At 37.8% G+C, this 21,939-nt stretch overlaps 1 protein-coding gene across 2 annotated transcripts; it reads right to left on the bottom strand.

Annotated features, from left to right (window-relative positions):
• Positions 1-105: 105 nt before the first annotated feature.
• ttc7b (tetratricopeptide repeat domain 7B) lies at positions 106-21,909 on the bottom strand. Of its 2 annotated transcripts, XM_024272355.2 has the most exons (21): positions 21,494-21,906; positions 18,759-18,913; positions 18,579-18,654; positions 18,398-18,490; positions 16,277-16,440; positions 15,389-15,510; positions 15,012-15,090; positions 12,940-13,115; positions 12,779-12,842; positions 12,568-12,705; positions 12,252-12,440; positions 12,045-12,162; positions 10,822-10,879; positions 10,621-10,693; positions 10,358-10,518; positions 10,159-10,275; positions 9,722-9,819; positions 6,401-6,541; positions 4,126-4,328; positions 2,562-2,635; positions 106-1,004 (listed from the first exon to the last, which is right to left on the bottom strand). In XM_024272355.2, exons 1-21 carry the CDS (start codon positions 21,612-21,614, stop codon positions 857-859), a joined length of 2,568 nt encoding a protein of 855 aa, XP_024128123.1. In that variant the 5' UTR covers positions 21,615-21,906; the 3' UTR covers positions 106-856. The 2 variants fall into 2 exon arrangements, with proteins under 2 accessions (XP_024128123.1, XP_024128141.1); XM_024272373.2 differs by lacking the exons at positions 106-1,004; positions 2,562-2,635; positions 4,126-4,328; positions 6,401-6,541 and adding an exon at positions 6,703-9,480 and having other exon boundaries at positions 21,494-21,909.
• Positions 21,910-21,939: the final 30 nt, after the last annotated feature.

Below are 21,939 nucleotides of genomic sequence, written 5' to 3'. Positions count from 1 at the left end.
AAAAAAAAAAAAAAAAAAAAGTGACAGAGAAGTCAAACGTTTCCTAAAACTGGAATACTAACTTTGAAGCTCGTGTCTATTCTGTTTTTGGCACTTGTTAAATGCAGCTGCTGTGGTTTAACTGTTGCAGCTAAAAAGTTCTTCTTACATAATAACGGAGAGGGGGTTTATGGGAAAAAAATCTGTTAGTGTCTTTATTTACAGAGCTCTACAGAACTCAGGGGTCGAGGTAACAAGGGAACTTGAACATTTGTGATTGACTTTATGCTCAAATCAACAAAAAAAGCATGTTTTTGACACCATTCTGATTCTTTTTTTGGATTTTTAATGTGTAAATGCATTCAGGGTTTTGGTTTATGTACTCTGATTGTTTCAGCATTTGTTGTGTCGTGTCGGTACAGATTTTTTTGGACGTCCCGTACAGCAGTGAAGTAACAAAAACCTTCTCTGTGTCAGCAGCAGCGAGTGTGTCTTCAGCTTGAAAGTATTTGGCTCAGAGAGAAAACCTCCAGTAACTAACCGCTCAGCTAATAGTCTACTTCTGTGTGTTTGGACCAAAGCGACGTGTAAACAAAACCGTTCGGCTTCCGAGTGGAAAACCAGAGTGAAACCAAATATTATTTACATCAACGAATGTAACGTGTGCACGGAACATGTTTTGGCACACACACATGAAGGTGGGCATGCACAGATACAAACAGGTGCACGAGAAGTGCGACTAGACAAATGTACTGGCACAGAAACAAACACACTCACACACACACTCACACAGTCATGGGTAGCAGCCTTAGCAAGAGAAACTGTGGGCGGGGTAACAGGATGTAGCACTATTTGTGTCTTCTCCAGCGCGTCTGTCTTATAGCGCTCTGGGGATGATGGTGAAGGGCAGGATGGGGCTGCTGGCCTCCAGCTCTAAGGCGGTGAGGAAGCACTCGGTGGCGGCGGCAGCGTTTCCCTGAGCCTGCAGCACCTCACCCAGACTGTTCCAAACATCGTGAGCCGTGCTGACGAGAGGAGAACAGAGTTACGTTTAGAACGGGTCTGACACACAAGAGAGAAAAAGCAGGACAGAAACAAAAAAAGGGTTCAATCATGAAGATGTGGAAAGAAAACAGGAAAGATGAGAGGAACTGAGTGAGAGAAACATAATGAACAACATGGAAAAGAATAGAACACAGTCTTCATCCCTTCATGGTAACTTTGAAGAAAAATGCGAACAATTTAATAAATAATAGGTTTGCAACTATAGTAATTTATGTGCTTAGAATTTTAACATATTTAATAACTGAGCAAATTGATGGTTAAAAAATATCAAAATCTTCTGTAAAATAAACTTAAAGGGGCCATACCATGACTTTCTTCAGCCTTTTAGGGTAAACTATATCCATATATATGATCATATATTAACTTCGGAATGCTAATAACAAATTATTTATGAAATATGAGTCATTTTTGTGGACCGTTTTAATACATGGAAGTAAAACGACTCCATTTCTGAGGCACCGCTTTTCGCTCCTTGTCGGTCCCGCCCATTTCACGATGTTATCCTTGAGCCTGCTCAAAGACCGTCAATGAGAATCTGTTATGCATGTTCTGTACAATAAATTAAAAAAAAAAGAGCCAGTGCGTTTACGCTTGGTCAACAGGGACCTGGATGGATGATTTCAAAATAATAGATCAAGCTTTAAAAAAAAAAAAGTCAATGAGCCTCCCCGAGCCTCCTCAGCGTGACCAAACTTTGTAAATAAAATCACGTGACTAAAGATCTCTTCAGTCATTGGCCAGCAGCTATAGGGGCGGGTCAAAACAGAAAAGAAAGATGGATGCGCTGCGGTCTGCAAATGCTTTCCAGGTATTTTAACGAATTCAAGCTTTTTATTTTGCTGATGGGATTTGAGCGTCTGTATGAAGGCCAGCTTCAACACTTTTTACTGCAGCTTTGGTGCAGCGGAGGAATCCTGCATGATGGTTACTGGAGACGCTACGGTTACAGGTTATTAACTGTTTGTGACATGTAGATTGTCGATAAAATAAATGTGGACCACATTAAACGTTGTTTTACTGGGCATGAATTCATCCGACCAGATTTGAATGAGTTTTCATGTCTCATCGTTGTGGTGTTATGACTTCTGTTAGAACTACAATAGAGCTTTTAAGATGACGTCACAGCAGCAGTACGTGCACGCGTGCCGCGTAAGGAGACACAAAAAAGCCAGTTATACATTTTTCAGTGGTGTTAAAATAAACATTCCAACAAGTAAACAGTTGGAATAATTATTTCCTTTTGGCTAACATGACAATCTAATGCTCTACATTTGTCCGTGGCTCGCCGATCGCCTCATTTCTAACGTGTTTACATCAAGTGACTGTCAGGTACGATGGCCGTTTTAGTTCAGTTGTTTCGCTTTTGCTCACAAACAAACTGGTCCAAATGGCTCGTTTACTATTAAAAGGTTGAAGACCATTAGTCTAGAGCAATGTAAACATAGAGTAAAACAAAACTTAAAAAGAAAGAAGTGTAAAAAAAGGGATGGAAGAGAAAAAAACAAATTCAAACCAACCTGTTGACCTGGACAGCATCTCTGAGGACTTTCTCAGACAGACTGTAGCGCTGCAGCTGGTGCAGAATCAGACCCTGACGGCGACAAACACAAACATTTAAAGTGAAGATGTTAGAAAAAAATTCAGCTCCTGAAATCATAACAATAAATGTACATTTTACTGCAGAATGTGGGACGTGTGAAGCATTTTCTGTAAGGATTTGCAATAAAATCCTGAGGTAAATTTGCCAAAAGAAAAACACATTTCTTATTGAAAAAGCCGCACTAAGGGTGTAACGATTGATTGATTTATATTCCTGTGATCTAAACAGGGAAGTTGTTAATCTAATAGACCTATCCTATAATAAAATGATTTCACAATTAAATTAATTGATTATATTGATATCGGAAATTTTGATAGAGACACTAAAAGATGTGCTGAATTGGTTTTAAGTCAATGAACCGGATTGTTCAAAGTGAACTAATATCCAGAAGGAATTGTATAGTTAACCAAAAATTATGATATCAATTGAATCGTTAAAATGAATCATTACACCTCTAAACCACACGCACTTCTATGACATCTCTCTGCAATGGCAGGTGATAACCAACATGTCACCAATGACGTCAGCTCCAAATTTGACATCCCCAGCCTCTTTGAGGAACTGAAAGGGACTAAAGTATATAAAACAAGTCATTTACCGACCAAAACAAGCTGCTTTCTAAGCCTGCACATTCATTCATATGAAAGAGCCAGAGTGTTCAGACAACCCAACAGTCTTCCTCTTCTCACATCCCGTTGCTTGTATTTCTTGTTCTTCAAAAACACAAATAGACATTTACACTTCACTCCGACGAGCGGAGCGAAGTCTCGCGGCGCTCGTTGCAAAACAACCTCAGCAGGCCCTCCTCTCAACAGCACAAGCTGGAGACAGAATTTGGATGAACTTTCAGCTCAAATCAGTCCGTTTCCGTCACTATGGCAACCTCCGTTTGCCCTCACAACTCACAGCTGGTGAGGCTTTGGTGAATAAAAGCTCGTCGCACGCATACATCACGTACACACAAACACGTCCAACTTTGTCAGTTCTTCTAAGAGATGCATTTTCTACTTCAGCCAGCTGGTTTGAGGATGAGACAGATATCAAAAGCAGCAGGTTTCACAGCAGAGGTATTTATAATAAATGCAAATGATATGGATGTTTTGAATGGTCTGTGACTGAACGCAACAACAGGCTCGGTTTAGGACCAGCGTCTTTAAAGTCCCACTCTGATAATCTTTGGATCTATTTTAAAAATGTTTTCAGTGGTCTTTTAATTATGAATATGCCGATTTTAGCCAAAATTTTAAAAATCTGTTGTTTTCTATGACAGAGTTTCTGCAGAGCAGCAGTAGTTCATTAGAAATTTGAGTTATATGTGGAGCAACTCCGCCCCTTTCCCCTCCCTGTTGCTCAGAGTTCTACTAACCAGAGCATTTCCTACGCCTGGTACTGAATCACAATGATTTGAATAAAGAAAATTCAGTTTTAATCTTAATTAGGACAAGTCACGTTTATGTGTGTGTGCACGCTGCACATCTTACCAGTCGTTGCATTGTCTTCACGTGCGTGGGGTTGATGGACAGGGCCTCCTCATACCAGCGTTTGGCCTCCTCTATGTTGCCCTTTAGCTCGGCTATCTGCCCCCTCATGTACAAGACATTATGGGATGTTGGGAAGAGGTTGGCGGCTTCCTGAGTGCACGCAGCGGCCTCAGCAGGCTTCGACATGCCGATGTACACCTCAGCTGTTTGAAAGGACATAGATGGGGACAGGACCACAAAGATCTGCGTTACATCCATGTTCAGGTCAGGAAAATTAGCGTAGCACTCCTGAATGTCTATAAAATTTGTTTTATGTAGCCTCGTCACATACTTAAATCCTTTAATTACAATAAACTTAAATGTTTTTTGTGAAACAAACCTTTTTCATATCAAAAATCTGACTAATTCCTTCTCACAAAAACTTTCTTAGCAACAGAAAGTGAGTGATGCAGCCGAACATCAAAGAGGAAATGAGCTGACTGTTCTCCATCTTTGCTCTAATTAGATGATTACATTAGCTGTGCTGCCAAGATGGAAATGACCACCTATAGCAGGAAGCAGCTCCAGCGATAAGGAGGAAAACAAACGGCCTGCGAGCGACTGAGTGTGTGTCTGAGAGCTGGCTGCGTTACTCCGCCGTCTGTTTACCTTTTGCCCTGCAAATCTCTGCTGCTAGTGCACAAATAAAAGTGTTCAGGGGGAGGAAAACCGAAGACAAAATAGAATCAAGCAAATCAAAGTTCTCGAGGAAATGTTTGCAGAAGCTGACGTCAGCAAACTCTCTCCACTTTGAAGTTGGAGCATAAATAGGTTTGACTTTATCAACCGTTAAGTAAATATGGGTGCTCATATTCATGACATTTCTGATTAAAATGTCCACAGAATTCCAACTGAATTTAGTCTTTTGAATCAAAGTTAAGTGTTTTTTATTTGACTTGACGAAATCATGTTCAGTCCACAGTTTAATGAAGATGAATTTCAGTAATCACACTGATGTGCTGGAGTTGAGCAGCAATCCAGGCCAAAAAAACAGCTCCAGAAAAGCTTCAGGAACAACAAGATACTCAAGTTTTGACCCTCTAAGACGGCCATGCATATACAGAGGTGTGCTGGGGAGCATGATGGCTCCAACCACCTTCAAAGGAGTCACATGCAGATCATGTTCTATGACCCAACACAGTTTGTGCACTTATGGAGGTTGTGTCTTTCAGAATTTTTACAATTCTTACATTTATATTAGAAGAGTGTACATTCAGAAATAATCTAGCTTTCTGGATAGAGAAGAGAGAAAAGTGTGAAAATGTTCATGTCTGTCTGACAAAAGTGTATACAGTGTGGTGTAATTTAAAGCTGCGAGCAGCGTTGTATGACTCACAGGTGCTACCCTTCCCCGTCCTCACTCTCCCCTTTTACCTCTGCCACCCTGGTCCGGGCTACATGTGACAAATGTATTTAAAAACATTTATTTTGGTTTTAACTCCATAGCAACCATTTTACTTTTTGTTCACCTGGGGGTAACGACCAAGTCTATGTAATTTATAGAAGAATCAGCAAAACTAAACTTTAGAATTTCCTTGGCAACTTAGGCTTTTATCAACGAGGCTCATGATCCTAACATGTTCAAATTGCATTTAATGTTGTTTCGTTCATCTTGAGCCAGGGATTTATTTATGTGATAAATGTGAACAATACTCCAGTAAAACATGTGCAAGCAACAGGTGAATGCCACTCTTGCTATGCCACTTTTTTTTTTTTTTGGGTCACAATGTCTGAAACTAATTTTCACCAGATACTAGTGGGTGTGTGCAAATTTTTGTGAGTTTTTGAGTATGTGGTATGGGCCAAATTTCCACTTAAAGGCACAGAATATTTTTAAAAACAATGTGTTTTATAATAATATAAAACATAAAAACAGAAATGAAAAAGAGTGTGTTACTATCAGTTATGAAATTAGTTGGATGAACTTTCAGCTCAAATCAGTTTCTGTCACCATGAGAACCTTCGTTTTACTATCAAGCTAGCTTCAAACAGGAAGTGCAAGTGTGGATGAAACACACCCACTGATATCACTATGATGTGTTTACTTCTTTCAGCTGTGAGAGCAAATAAGAAACAAAACAGATGAGAAAGTATTTTTAGTGAGAGAGAGTCCCTGTTGATAATGGCATTTAGCTAAATTTGGTCAATTTTCATTGATAAAAAATGTTTTGTAGCCTTAATAGCTCTGTTGTAGATAGGAAGCAGCACATTTCCAGCGTATTGCAAGAGTGCACACCTGCATGGAGCCAGATCTGAGCCAGCGTCATCCAGGGATGCATAGGTCCATGTTTAGGGGCGCTGCTCTGCAAGGAGGACGCCACCTCTGACAGAGCCTGCTCCACCCGACTGGCTGCTATGGATGTGGCGTGCACCGAACCTGAAGGGAGACAGTCTGACAGTTAAGCGCAAACTAACCCAGCAAGACGGACCGTCCTCAAACAAGAGGTGGAGCAGCCATCTTTTTGTAATGCTGAAAGCTTCGCTCAACCAAGCGCAGGAGCAGGGACGCTTCAGAAAGAGACGAGGAAATCTGCAGCGTTTTTTTTTTTTGCAATCACAAGCTTCAGAAGGCCTCAAGCTGCACGCACCACTCCACACAGCGCAAGAGCTCTTGATGAACAGCAACACTCAGCTTGTTAAAAGCAAACAAAGAGATTTACCAACTAGGATAAACTGCAATAGAACTTTTCCTGAATTTATCTGATAGAAGTTTCCTTTTTTCTTTGGAGCAAATCTTTTATGAATTATGTTTTTTTATGTAGCTTTAACCTGCAACGCAGATAGGAATTCTCTTGTTGCACTGCTAATGCTGCAGGTAGTTGTAACTCAATTCACAGCAGAGAAGGACTGAAAGCAGAGAATCCTGGTTTGTTATGGGAGGAGTCCTAATAAACTTTGATATTTTTAGCTAGTCTTCCATCCTTTTCCTTTGACGTTCAATCAGAGTGTAGATGTTGAAGATAGTGAGCCACAGATCGTTGTCAGGTGTTTTGGAGTCACACATTTTTGTAAAAGTTGGATTAATGTCACATGAAAGATGGATTTTTCACCCATTTTAACTCCAAAGGACGCTCGTCCAAGTTTCTATTCATCAAAACCTGCTTTTAACTTAAGAATGAATGCCCTACCAGCCTCATTTTATTGAAAACTTCATTACCAACATTGCACTTTTACAGATTTAACAATTGAATTGATCTTTTTTTTTTGGTAGCATAATACAAAGAAAGTGACTGCAAAATAATGGTAGGCAATAAATTGCCTGGTGTCTTAATTTTCCAATTGGATAAAACATAAAAACTGATGTTATATTTTGAGGTAAGCTCTCACTTCAACTGTGTTTGATTTTAGATTAATGTTAATTGTCATTTATAATTCTTTAGTTTATAAAACAAATGGAAAAGGTGTGGTTTTATTAATTAAATATTTTTCTAGCACTTAAAAGTTCATAATTTTACCAACTTTTTTTTTTAAAAGAAGATCTCTGTATATTATAATTGAACTTTTAATAATGGCTTTTCAAGGGCAGACATTAAACTGCATTTTCTTATTTGTTTTCTGTGTAAAATAAACTGAGCAAGGTAACTTTTTTCATCCAAGGTAACTACAGTTATTCAAAATCATTTATAAATTATAAATGGTCTTGCTTGGTGTTCAATATTGATTTGGCTTCCAGAAAAGGTTAAAAAGTATGATTCAAATAAACATTCCTGTCTGCCCTTCACTCCACACAAGTGATCTCTGCACTGAAAAGACTTAAAAATGAGAATGGAAGAGGGAACAAAGAATGAGCAAAAAAAAAAAAAAAAAAGACGAATGGGGAAAGAAAAATTCTGGACATTTGATGGCTACTTACAAACAGAAAAGGAAGGAAGGATGGAGGAAAAACCTAGAGTGTTATCATCCTGAAGGCAGCCTTAAGAAAAATGGGAGGATAAAAAAAAAACACAGATTTTTGTTATTGATTCAAAGATGAAAAACAGACAAGAAGGACAGAAGATTCCAGAAATCAGATGAAAGCACAAAGGCTGGGATATTAACAGTTCATGTCTGCCAAAATAAGAGCCGTAGGCAGTCTAAAATTAAATCTGGATCGTCTTATTTTCATTATAACTTTTTAAAACCTTTTTAAAAATAATTATTTATTCAACCAAACATTAAACTACCTTAAATTACAGTTACATTTTAAGGCTAAAGCTTCTGTAGTGAAAAAACACAACACTCCATGCATTAACAGAGTAAACATTCATGATGTTTCACTTTAGTGATCACACAATGATTGTGGTTGTGAGCTCAAACCTGAAAAAAATAATATTTGAAACAAAAAAAAAAACAAACATAAAAAGTGAGATTAAGAGCGAAGAGGTGAGTTTTTTTTAAATGGCAGAACATTAGATGGACAATACAAAACAGATAATCAAAAATAGGAAAGACAAATTCGGAAGGAAAAGTCAGATAAAAGAAAAAACGATTGATCTGTGGTTCTGAAAAAAAACTTTAAAAATAAGATCGAGTCAGTCTAATCTATAGCTGGTAAAAGTCTGATGACACTGATTTATTCATCGAGAACATTTGTTCATATGTTCTTTTCTATTTTTAAATCACAAGTTTAAATAATGTTTCCTTTTGGTTATATGTGTAGCATAGCTGTTTGCTATTCCAGAAGACTGTATACCTATACATTTATTTTCAGAATGGAAATAGGGTGAAAATAAGCAACAGTGATGCAGAAAAATGAAAGGACAAACTTTATTTTATTTTTAAATAAAGCTAATTTTTCTTCCTTTTTGGTTGCCATCTTTTCCTAGCAGCACACACCTGATGCAATGTGTTTTTTACACTTAAGTAAACTACTTTATTTTAAGATTTCAATATTTGGAACTCATGCAGGTTAGAAGAAATGTAAGTGTAACTCTGCTTTTGCCGTTTCTGTCAGTGATAAGTCTCGTTTTGCTGCTCAAACATGCAAATCTAAAGAGAAGTGTTTGTTTCTTTTCAGGTCACACTCCACACCATGCTACAGGGAGAGAGCACGTGGAGGCAGATTACAGTTGGAGGAGAGCTGGCGCAGAATGACATGGTTGCAAAAGGGCCGAGCCCTGGTCTTGGTGGGTGGAGCGGAGGGTGGAGGTGAAGAAGGGGAAGACGGGAGAGGGGGGCGGAAAGATGGGTTTTTGACCGGAGGGGTGAGAGGAAGAGGCTGGAAAAAGTAGGTGGGGGAAGAAGGAGACGACAGGGGTGAGGAGAGTGCAGACACGGTGGATGGGGAGGTGGGGGAGACGGGTTCAAACCCAGAATGGGAAGAGGAGGAACCTGAGACTAAAACAGAGGAGATAAAACAGAAATGAGTTAAAGTGATCATGGAAAGAAGAAGGCATAAAAGAGGTTACTAATGAACCCATTCTTCCATGACATTCTTTCCATGCTGTAAAGTGAGATTTCTCATTTAAAAAATACACATTTCAGAAGGTCAATACAAAAATAAAAAAAGATTCAGGAGTGGAAATGAGTGGGAAGAGGATCCGACAATCCCAGATCAGGAGAAAGACTTGCTGCCTACCGGTTTCAGGATCACTGAAGTCGGGCAAAGTCATGGCGTTGAGCTGTCGCCTGTCGGCGATGGCTCTGTCCAGCAGACTGCTGCCGCGCCCCGAATCACTGCACACACATCAGAACAGGGAATGCTGTTAGAACACTAAGAAAAAACAATTTTGTTCCTTAATAAACCAACAGTGATCTGTGCAGGATCAAACGGCAACAATTCTGCCTATTTTTGTTTTTTATTCAGATCAGTCAAATATCTTTTAATCTGTGTAACATAAGCAAAGTTTTATTTGTGAGTCCTTTAGTAAAAATTATATATTTTTTAATTAAAAGACAAAAATAAACTTGATTATTTAGCCTGAAAAAAGTGAACTTTTGCAAACAAGCATATGGTGACTTCTTTCAGGATCTTTCATTTTTAAAACGTGATGTGGGTGTTGAATGCGAGCAAACCTGGGGTTTGTGAGGTTGTAAAAGCTCTTCCAGATCTGCAGCATGTGTTTACAGGTGAGCAGAGCTTCCTCAGGTCCTCGACACATGGCCTCCAGCTTCACTTTAGTGTAAAGCAAACTGCATCGCACACAAACATCATTTAAGCTCGCTGGTTTGTCTCTTGAGCCGGCACCAGATTTGGCCTAAACGAAGTGCTCACTTGAAGTTCTCGGGGTACTCGGACAGAGCCATTTCTATGATGTTGAGGGCGTCATGGTAATGTTTCTGAGCGGAGAGGAGAAGAGCCAGCAGGTGGAGGGAGTGGACGTCGTCTCCTTGAAGCTGCAGCGCCTGTCGGACGTAGCCCAGCGCCTCAGGGATCTACACACAAACACTACAGGTTTTCATCGGAGCTGGGATAACACACAGTCTGACAATGAGGGTCTATATTTAACCTCATGTGTGATTTCAGATGATCAGTACCTGTCTGGAAACGGCGAGCTGCAGCGCCAAGTAGAAGGCTGCAAGATGGTCAGTGGGAGACAGACCGTGTGCTCTGCAGCAGAATGAAAGAAAGGGATGCTGTCATAAACTGATTAATAAATAATGAAACTTTAATTTTGGGGGAAACTGGGTCAGAGCAGTGAGAAAATAATGAAAATAAATGCTAAGTCCAGTCCGAACCTTTGGAAGGCTCCCAAAGCTTTCCTCTGATACTCCTCTTGTGTGCTCCGCAATGAGGCTAAAACAACATGAAAGAAACAAGGTAATATATTGTGCTCACACTTGTGCTCTTGTAGGATTTTTCAAATGATGGAGGACATATATAAAGAAAATTAAGATTAAAACTGTGTTTTTAACAGTTCTTTATTCAAATCATGATGAATCAGGACCAGATGAAAAAATGCAGTTGGAAAAAGCTTGTAGTTGTTACGTAGAAACTACAATAAGAAGGTTACAAACTCCCTGCTCCACTCTATTCTGATGCATCCACTTGGAGAAAAATAGGCTCATAAGCATCTTTGTTCACCACGTCTGAGCTGACATTTGACACAAAACTATACAAATTAATAGCTTCAATATTACTCGCCACTTTTTAGGGCTTTTTTGATGCATTTCCTATGGGGGAACTCAACACTTGCTATGTCCAGTTTGTACTTGTACAGTAAGTGGTGTAAAAAAAGGGTTGATGGGATATCAACCCAGGCTTACTCTGCCCCAATGGTCCCTCCCACAACTCAGACGCAAATTCCTGCTGCTCTGCAAAAACTATGTTCAAGAAAATGACCCAAATTTTTTGATTTTGGCTAAAAACTCTAATAATAATTAGAACGATTTTACCAGTAACCAAAAGATGATTGGAGATGGTTTTCAAAGGCTAAATACTAGTATTATCAGCCCTAAAGTAACATATTTGCCTTTGATAAATGTCGAATCTAAAGTAGGGTTGTGTATTGGAAAGAGTCTGTCAATACGATGTGTATCACAGTACATGTGTCATGATACTATACGTATCCTGATATATCCGTACCAGACAATATTTCAACTTTTTTTTGTAAATTTTGACTTAAGAAATATTTAAATATTAATAAATTTTTCACAAAAGTAAAAGAGTAAAATACATGTTATTTAATGATCAGAACATTAAGCACTGTAACTGTATCTCATAAACAAGTTAATTTTATCCAAGCAAATTCATGGTGCAATTCAGGAAATATTTAAGTGAAATATTTAAATAACTAATTATTGCCTTGGCAGTATTTTAAATCAATATAAGTATCGCCAAATGAAGTATCGCGATATTTCACTGAATCGATCATTTTTTATTCCCCTAGTCTAAAGCAGTCTAACAAATGTTGTAATGGAACGGAGTGGAATAATGCAGCACAATCACTCTGCAGACTTACCATCAGTGGCTTTGAGGCTGTACACCAGACCAATGGCCAAGTAACCTTTGGCTCGAAATTCAGCAGCTTTCTCTCCCATGTCGATCACCATCTTACCAAACATCTCACCTTCATCCAGCTAGGAACAATTCGAAAACAGTCATATGCCAAAGATGAACTTGTGACACACAGTTAGCTGAGTTCTGTGTGCAAGTGTGCGATTGTCACCCAGTGCAAAGGTCCGATGCACAGCTTGACGGCGAGCAACGGGATGGTGGGGTCATCCGGCTTCAGGCGGATGCACTCCTTCAATACTTTAACGGCACGGGCTGATTTACCGGCGGCCATCAGGGACAGAGCGAGCTGGTACCAGAGATGGAACTCCTCAAAGGCAAACTTCATGGCTCTCTCCAAACACTACAAGAATAAGACACACCTCCAATGTTATCACCAAGACTCTGAATTAGACTAAATGTGTCCTGTGTTCATGAGTAAAGAGAGCAGAAATTTGGGTGTTCTAAACTCATCGTTTTCAATCATTCACCTCCGACAGCATCTCATACTGCCCCCTTCTGCCCAGAGCTATAGTCAGTAGGTCATACACTACAGAGGCCGACTGGAGGCTGATGATCCGATCGTTGTTGTGTTCAGGGATCCGGCTCAGGACGGCATCGCGGTTAGCCTTAAAAACAAACACAAGAAGTCAAGCTAAAAGCTATTTTTTAACCTTTCACTCTGCAGACAGTGTGTCTTACCATGGACTCACTGATGAGAAGAAGCAGCAAAGCTTCTTCAGTGTTCTCCTGAGGGCAAAACAAGCTGGAAAGGGAAACAAGAGCAGTGAGATGGAGAAATCAGTCGTTCATACCAAAACAAAGCTTTTATTTCAGCACAGAAAACGCTGACGGGGGCTTACTTCTCCCCCGAGTACACTCGTGGACTTCGACTCAAGCTGTAGTTCTTGATGTAAGTGTGTCCTTGTCGCGTGGGATCGTCCAGCGGGGACACGGAGGGCGGGTCTTCCAGAGGAGACCAGTAACTCTGTTCACACATTCCTCGGAGCAGGATCTCCGCCAGCTGCCTGGCTATAGTCTGAGAAAACAAGTACACACAAATCACAGCTATTCAGGCAGCAGGCTTTACATGACGGGAAGTGGGAGCGGAGTTGCTTTGAGCCAACAGACCCGACCCACAACTCTGAGGTGAATTTCTAATGAACTACTGCCGATCTGCAGAAATTATGTCCAAGAAAATTATGCTTTTTTAAATTTTGGTTAAAAACTGCATAATCATAATGAAGATCAAAGGATGATGGGAGTGGGACCTTAACATGGAGTTGATTAACTCAGTTCTGTTCCCTTGATTGCAGGTCACAAATGCTCAGAAACAGTAACGCCTTTTAGAAGCTCGAACGTGAAACAATCTTAGGCTCTTGAAGATTGGCTCAACACACAAAAACATTTATTTGGGGGGGGGGCTCCAAAAACACACAAGTGCGTGTGAAACTAAAAAACAAAAGGTAAGAGTTCTGTGACCAAATAACACAAGTGGCAATCCTTCCACCTTCTGGCTTCATATAGTTCCTATAGGGCTGCGAAATTATCACGTTAACCGCAATTAAGTAATTGCAGACATTTTACTGCGTTATTATTTTTTTTTATTGTGTTAATCTCATTGTTTTTGTACAGGTGATGAGGTAAAGGTTTATTTAAAGAAAAACTGAGTCAAAAGTTAGTTGAATAATAATTGAATAGTTAAATTCCTTCATGGTGTAATGAAGCCACCTTTTTAGTCTTATTTTCATATTTTATTGTGCCACAAACTTAAATAAAATACCTAAAAATTAGGTTTCATTAGCAATTATTGGGTTAAAAATATTGGGATTAAAATTGATTACTTAATTACAGTTCACAATTAATTAATCGCACGAAAAAAAATTAATCGCATGACAGCACAAAGTTCCTGAGAAACTTTCCCCAGAAACGATGGAAGTATATCTATCCTTCTTGACCACGTTTGGCTAATTAACTGTGAGGCAGCTTTCTTTACATTACATTTCATTTCTAATCAGGTTTAAATAAAAAATATAGAAATCTTCAATGCAAAGAAAATAGAGAACGAACTTCTTAAAGTACCTAAAATACGTAGAAAACATCTGAAACTTCTCAGGATTTAATTCAAGTCAGGATTAAACTGAAAAAGAAAACTCTTCTTCATTTCACTTTTTAATCACATTTGAATGTTTCACTTTTTTTATTAGAAGGGACTTTTTTTTCCTTTAAAGAAGAAGGAAAATGAAAGCCATAAATATGTCACAAAAAATGCTGTCATAAAGTCTTTACGTTGTAGTTAATTTAAAGTAACAGACTGGTAACAACAATTACACCAAATATTGAAAACGTTAAGACAGTTTGTACACTTTAATACACATTATTCTCCACTTCTAGACTTCTGGATCTTCATTTCCTTCTTAAAGTTTCAATTATAAACCCCCGGTACAGAAAGTAGAGAAAAAAACAAATATTTCTGTTGTTTTAAAACAAAGAGATAAAAACTTGAGCAACATTCCAGAGGTAATTCCTGCTAAACCAGATCAGCTTCACAAAGGAAAACGATTGTTTGGGGATTTTCTGTTGTGTGACTGTTTGTATAATCCACTTTACTTCAGGAATGACTTTAGCTGTTGTCACACAATGTTTGCATTGTGACACTGGGAGGGGGCGGAGAAAGCTCCCTGAGGTAAGACACTAAGGAGAGGCTATTAATATCACATTCTTGGAGATACCTCAGAAATGGATCTGTTCTATAAAAAAAATCTGTCTAAAGGAAAAAAAGCAACAAAAAATTCAGAAAGGGGGTTCGTTTTGCAAGTTGGGACTGAATCTACACACAGTAATATCCAGAGCACCCTTAAAATTATATTAAAATAAAAAAAGATTATAATAAACGTCAACAATCTGGAAGATAATCCTCCAGCTAATAGCTCACCATACGCAGGTTCTGGGTAGTTCTGGTCTCAATGGCCCGAAGAATCTCTCGAAATCTGCCCACGCCTTGTGTCAGGTTGCTACAAAAACAGAAAAATCATTAAAAACTACTTTTAAATCCAAAAAGATTTCAGAAATATCTCCTGGTTTCTATTATTTATTACTTTTACCTAATATTCATAGTTAATCCTGTTAAGATCATGTGCATAAATGAGACTGAATATAACTTGTATTAGCCAGAATTTGATTACATTACAAAGAAACTATACAAGATCCAAGCAAGGCTTCTGGAATATGCCGCTTTTATTTAGGAAAACTAAGTTTTTTCACAATAACCAAGAGCACCATATAAGCGGATCCTTTACTCTAGAGTCCTACCCATTTTTAAAGTGGATGACGTGGGCCCTCTGCAGGCCTGTCTCCAGGAAGTAGCCCAGTTCCTGTTCTTGGGTTGTTGGTCCAGGTTTGGGGCTGCGGTTTTGGATACCTGCTGATAATGCCTACACGAAAAGATGGGGAAAAAATAGATTTATATATATTAAGACACACTTTTCTGCTGCTGGCAATAAGAAAAGTTGTTTTATTAAATAAAATAGTAAGAATAAGACGTCTATGTATATAAGAATGTCTCTTAGCGACAACTAAAAACTTTGTGTACATTTTTTGATCAAGTTAACTAAACCACATAATGAGCTTTAACACTTTTCTTTTAAGGGGCTTAAATTAATTCAGGATACTCAATATTTCATTCCATTTTACCAAAACACATTGTGTGCTTGGATTAAATATCCAGATGTACATGCATTGATGCTCCTTAATGAAAATAGTAAATTAAAATCATTTAAGGATCTTTGTTTCACCAAAAGAATGCAACAATATCTATAGAAGTAAAAAAATTTCAATCATTCAAAATAGATGTAATGTTGATTTTTATTAAAAAATGTAATTTATCAAATGTTTTTTTCATTTCGTATGCCTTATACTTATTTTTACATTTACTGTTAAATGATAAGCCCTAAGTTTAGGATATATCATCAATAAACTGCTGTAAAATATGAGTTTACATCATTTGATTTATGGGCTTTAATTAACTTTAATTGATTCAATTTTAAAATGTTTAACTAATCCTCAAATGGAAAAATCAATGTTTCTTCCTACAGGTTCTTTGTAGAGTGTTTGTCAGAAGTCCATTTAGTCAAACTTGAATGCATAGTCGCCAACATTGCTGTTTGCTGTATACGTCAGTGACACTACAGACACACAGACCTTCTCTGCCTCCTGAAGGTAAAGCAAAGCTATGTCTCCAGACTTCTCGTAGCAGGTGATGATTTCCTGCTCCCTGTCCGTCGTGCTTCTATTGGATGATGGAGAGCCGGTGTTCTTGTTGGATAAAGAAGGAGAGCTGGCGGGGACCTTCTCCAGACACAAACCTGGAAACAGTTACAAGACATGTTTCAAAATAGTACAGGCCGAGAGAAAATCAGAGGCAAAATAACTGCTGGAAAAACACAAAACAAACTGATTAGTTAGTGTAATTCAGGAAAGAAGCAAAAATGAAGATATTTTCAGCTGTTAATCCTGAAAATAGTTTAAAATGAATGAAAATGTATATTTTTTTAATCTCTGGAAATTAGAATTTTACTTTGAACTGAATAAAAGCAGAGCAGTAAACTATGAGCGAGTGTAGAAGTCATTAGTGTGGCGCGATCTGGAGGATATTGCAGAGGCTGCTCTGGTAAACACTTTCAGCTCTTCTGAGTCTTTGGATCTGGTCTCTTACTTCTTTCTCATCACAATTTTTGCAAATAGGGGGGTTTAAAGTCAAACAAATGTTGCTGGCCAACTAACTGCAGGATTATCGTGGCTCCATGATTCCTAGACCAGGAAATGCTGGAGAATGGGCAGCAGATGAAACGGCTCCCTGACACACAACTGACAGAGAAAACATTAAGCTGCTACTCTAGAATGTGTGTCCTTCAGAGGTAAAGTTAACGTTAACCTAACAAGAGGACTGGAGACCCAGTCTTCTGTCCTTAGACCAGACGGGACGCCTCTGATGTTGCCTTTGACTCAAACATGGTGTGAAACACAAATGTTGAGGCTCCTGATCAAAGCTGAGATCACTGCAAAGGTCTGAGTATAACTTAAAAAATCTATTCAATTCATAAGATGCTGATTCACTTCACATCTATTATTCATTTCCAGTATTTTTCTAAGCCAATATTGTTTGAGGATGGGAAAAAAACTATACACATAACAAGTAGCTGAAAAAAGGTGGAATTTTTCATTTTTAAATGATAAATTCCGATGATAAATCTAGCAAAAAGCCATTTTTTGTCTGAAGAAAATAAAAGAAATATGTAAGATAAAAATTGATACATGGATTTGATTACATCAATTGGATCTTCTCAGAAATAATTTATAGTTTATTGATTTTCTTTTTAATTAAAGCCTGAATCCTGCAGTTTTCTATCTTTTTGAAGTCCCACTCCAGCTATGTATTTTTTTCTATTGTGAAATCATTCCCAGTGGTCTTATAATTACAATTATGCCATTTTTAGCCAAAAATTAAAAAAAAAAGCCTGTCATTTTTTAGGACATCTTTTCGGCAGGATTTCATCAGAATTTTTTATCTGGGTTGTAGTCAGGACTGTTGGCGCAGAAGTTAGCAGCGCTAATTTCCCATCAGTCCTTTGTTTACACTCTCTCCCACTAGCTTATAGCACCTCACAAGCCCAAACTAACATTATGAATGAAGATGTTAATGGATTTATTTGTCTGCAAGTGGATGCTTTAGCACTGTAGAGGAGCAGAGCAGAGCAAAGAGACTTTACTCCGCCCATGACAGTTACTGCGTCACAAACCTGAGCTGCTGGTTTTCATCTGCTCCTGATCCAACACGATTTGAGTAAAGAAATACTCAGAAATACAGGTTTAATCTTGGATTACTTTATGGAGTGGGTCTTTAATACGTTTGGACAATTTGGCATCTTTTACTTCTCCTCATGCAGATGGCCAATGATCGTGTTCTGGACCACAGACTAGCTTAAACAATAAGGAAGCTTTTTGATGCATTTTAAATAGTGACTCAAATATTCATAATTTTCCAATATCTTACTTTTGAGAAACAAATGTTTGAAATAACAAAATTGAATATAAGGTATACATTAAATAATATAAATATCATAAAAATATATCAGTTTGTAACCCTGTTACTTAAATAAATAAACTTTATGATTGGATACTAAGAAACAATCTAGCACGTAAGAACTGTCCTGCTATCATAAGGAGAGAGCTGTAAGTATTAGTGTAAATTGGATTGAGGACAATGGGATGAGCTTAAGCAGGCCAGGGACATGTATAATGCCTGTGGGTGTCTCCTCGTACCTTTGGTGGCATAAGCTTCTGCTATCATGGACAACCTGTAGACAGGAGCACTAGCCAGCTGCATGTCATCCAGGTTCACTCTGCTGTAGTGACCTGGAAAGATGCCAAGCAGAGGGGGAAAAAACTCATGAGTATTGAGTTTAAATGCTTAGTTAGAACGTTTAGGAACTGTGAAGGTTACCTAAAGCATCTCTGAATTCTGCTTCAACGTAACAGAGTTTTGCCATCAACAGACTGGCTTCCTGGAGGTAATCCGGCTGAAAGAAGAAAATATATAAAAGCCTGGATTTCAACCTCTGATTTCTGCATGAAACTGTGAAACATTTACAGTATATGTCGCGATCTAAAGTTGCAGGGTTACCTTAAGGTTTCCTCTGTCCAGAGCAGCAGTGAGATGTTTCCTGACCTCCACTAGTTTGGGCCGTGGACCTCTGGGACTGGAACCCTGCTTGATAGGATTCTCCTTCAAGTATGTCTGGAGTTTGCATTCTCCCAACAGCAGCTCACCAAGGTCATCTAGACAAATACATACAAAAATGTTAAGAACCCAAACATCTCCCCACTTTTAACAAGTAAAACAGGATCCACAATAAACTGTTTCAAATTGATTTTGTTTAATTGATTTAAAATAAAACTTAAATACATATGTTTCTATGTAATGAAAATAAAATGTTGACACATTTTTTGCTTTTAAATCCAGGAGTTCAAAGCACTCTGTGGTCAAATTTATCTTTCAACATGCAGGATATTTTAATATATTGACAAATAAATAGATTACTACACTGATTTAAAGTGGAAATACTCAATCACATTATTATTAGTGAAAATGTGTTTTTATATCAGTACTAGTTTGACTCTAATAGAGTGCTCACTCCTAGCATTGTCAGATTTAACTCAGCAACATGGAAGTTAAAAAAAAACTTTGTATTCTATTCAGTTACCTGATTTAAAGATGAAAATGTTACTTCCTAACTCTAATGCTGATACTTCCCTGCACATTCATCTGTTGATAAATTCATGCATTTTCTGATGGTAAACTAGTTTCTCAGGATTTGGCAATGTCTCACCATAGATAAAACTTTTTTTTTGCCTTTTTTCTTACCAGTTTTTAAAATTATTACTTTTGTTCCAATAAATATGACAACTTTTCACAACTTCACTTGCTACTGTAGTGCTTTAAATCCATCCATCCATCTATCCATCCATCCATGCATCCATCCATCCATCCATCCATCTATCCACAGAAGGTCTTACACAAAACTTGGAAAGGAACAGAAAAATAAATACTTTTTTTGCTCCTTTTACATAATTAGAAAAAAGACAGAGTGAAAAAAATGACATAAAAGATAAACGTGTTGTATATAAACCTGTACATACATATCAGCTATATAACACATGGTATGCTTGTGGTTTACACTGCCAAGTTTGCATTTCATTTCTAAATGAAAAAACCTGGAATTAAGCAATGGGGATTGTATTTTTGTACCCATTCTTTTCAAACAAGCTTTAAAATGATTTGATTTCTTTATGTGATTGTTTTAGATTGTTCCATATCCCGACTCTTTAAGTTGAAACGCATATTTCTTTTGATTTTGTTCTGAATTTAAAAAGAAAAAAAAAAACGTTAATAAATTGTTATATTTTTGAATAAAGGATTGGATGTCACTGCCAGAGATAATTTTAAAATGCCTTTATTACTTCGATCCAACTTTTTTTTTTTTACCTGATAAAAAAAATGTATTCCAGAGAGAATGCCTACATTTTTCTCTGTAAAGAGAATACATGAAATGCCTTCCAACAATAGTTTTCAACCAGATGTTTAAGCTAAATCTCCTTCTATTTATCATATATAAACATATCGTTATTCCATAATTGAATATCTTCTTTTTTGTCTAAGTCACATCCTTTTTGCTTAAAAAACAACACTACATTTGCATCCACAACTCTAATGCTTTATTGCAACGCTGACAGCTTCTAAATAACTTTTAGTTAAAGTAGTTTACCTTAAAAATCACTACCTTTTAGGCTTGATTGTTATTAAGAATTTTGAAACTAGTAGATATTTTATAGGTAGTGACATATTAATTGTATTTATTAAAATCTAGAGAGAAAGGACACAAGAGCCTTCATTGAGAGTTTATTTCGGGCAGAAAAACCAAGTAAAAGAGGGTGCCATCTTTAATTTTTGAAGCTTATAATTAAGATACTTGTTTTCTGCATTTGAACGATTCTAATTAAAAACGGATCATAAATAATTGATGGTACTTAGATGAATTAGCTCGGTTGGATCATTTTTAGCATCTAGTTGCTAATTGTTTTTAGGTATATTTACAGCGTCCAAAACAGCACCAACACAAACATTTAGATCTTGTTATTAACTCAACAAGAATGTCATACAATTGCAGTTAAATGTTATCTTTACTCGTAATTGTATTGGCATCCTGAAAGAGCAGCAGCAGCTTTACAGAGTTTGACAGCTAGCTTGTAGCAGCCAAACACAGCTTTGAATAAGCTAGCACATTGGCGGAAGGACAAACTGAGGTTTCATTTAAATGTATGGCGTTCCTGGACAAAATGCAGCTGCTTCAACAACAAATATATACATTATATGAAGAACGACTCTGATGGAAACTCACTAGGAATTGTTCAAATTAAGCTATATTGCAGTGTTATTATATGCCACCACCCAGAAACACCTGAGTGACTAAAATATTAACCGTATCACTCATAAAGTTAGCATAGCACATCATTCATTATGACTTCACGTTCCAGAACATCAAAAAATGTCAAATGTAAAGCAGCAATCCCTTTATGTCACATTTCTGAGTCAATTTATCCTTAAAGGTGACCCATAGTGCTGGTTGTTTACGAATAATTATATGTATCACTAGGTGGTTTCATCAAAATAAAAACAAATTACTTGTTTTTGAAATAGCTAGCTATTTCCAATTTATGTTTACTGACTCTAAGAAGCGGACATCCCTAAAATACTTTCAGCATCAGGGCTGTCCCGGTCAGGAAGAACCGCGGTGTCTCAGGCCGGGGACAGGCCTTCGCTGAATGAACAGATTCTGGGGGGACCAGAGCGTTTCCTACCGTTTGAGATGAGTTTGGCCGACAACTGGCGCACCAGCTCCGGGATCTTATCCCACTGTCCTTCTGAACGGCACCGCTCGATTTCGGTTTCCAGTCGTGAGCCAGACTTCCTCGTTGTCATTTTCGTGACCGAGGTTGACTCGCCTGGACCAAAATACCACAGCTGGTTCCTACTATGACCGTGAAGCTCACGCGCACACAGACACGCGACTTCCGGTTAGGACTTTGCAGGTACAGCATGTATCGAAACAAACTACATGTAAGTTAGAAATTATTTTAGAGTCCAACCCCAGTTTTTAGTAGAAATAATTATAATTTAAAAAAATATATATATATATACATATATATAAAAAAAATTCAAAAAGAGAAGAAGAAAGAAATACATTTCTGGGTAAAATAGTGACACCTAGCGACCAGAAGGCAAAATGCTTCGATGGGTTAAATAT

This window comes from Oryzias melastigma, linkage group LG22, assembly GCF_002922805.2.
Source record: "Oryzias melastigma strain HK-1 linkage group LG22, ASM292280v2, whole genome shotgun sequence".
NCBI classification, from domain to species: domain Eukaryota; kingdom Metazoa; phylum Chordata; class Actinopteri; order Beloniformes; family Adrianichthyidae; genus Oryzias; species Oryzias melastigma.
This window is presented reverse-complemented; position numbering and strand designations above follow the sequence as displayed.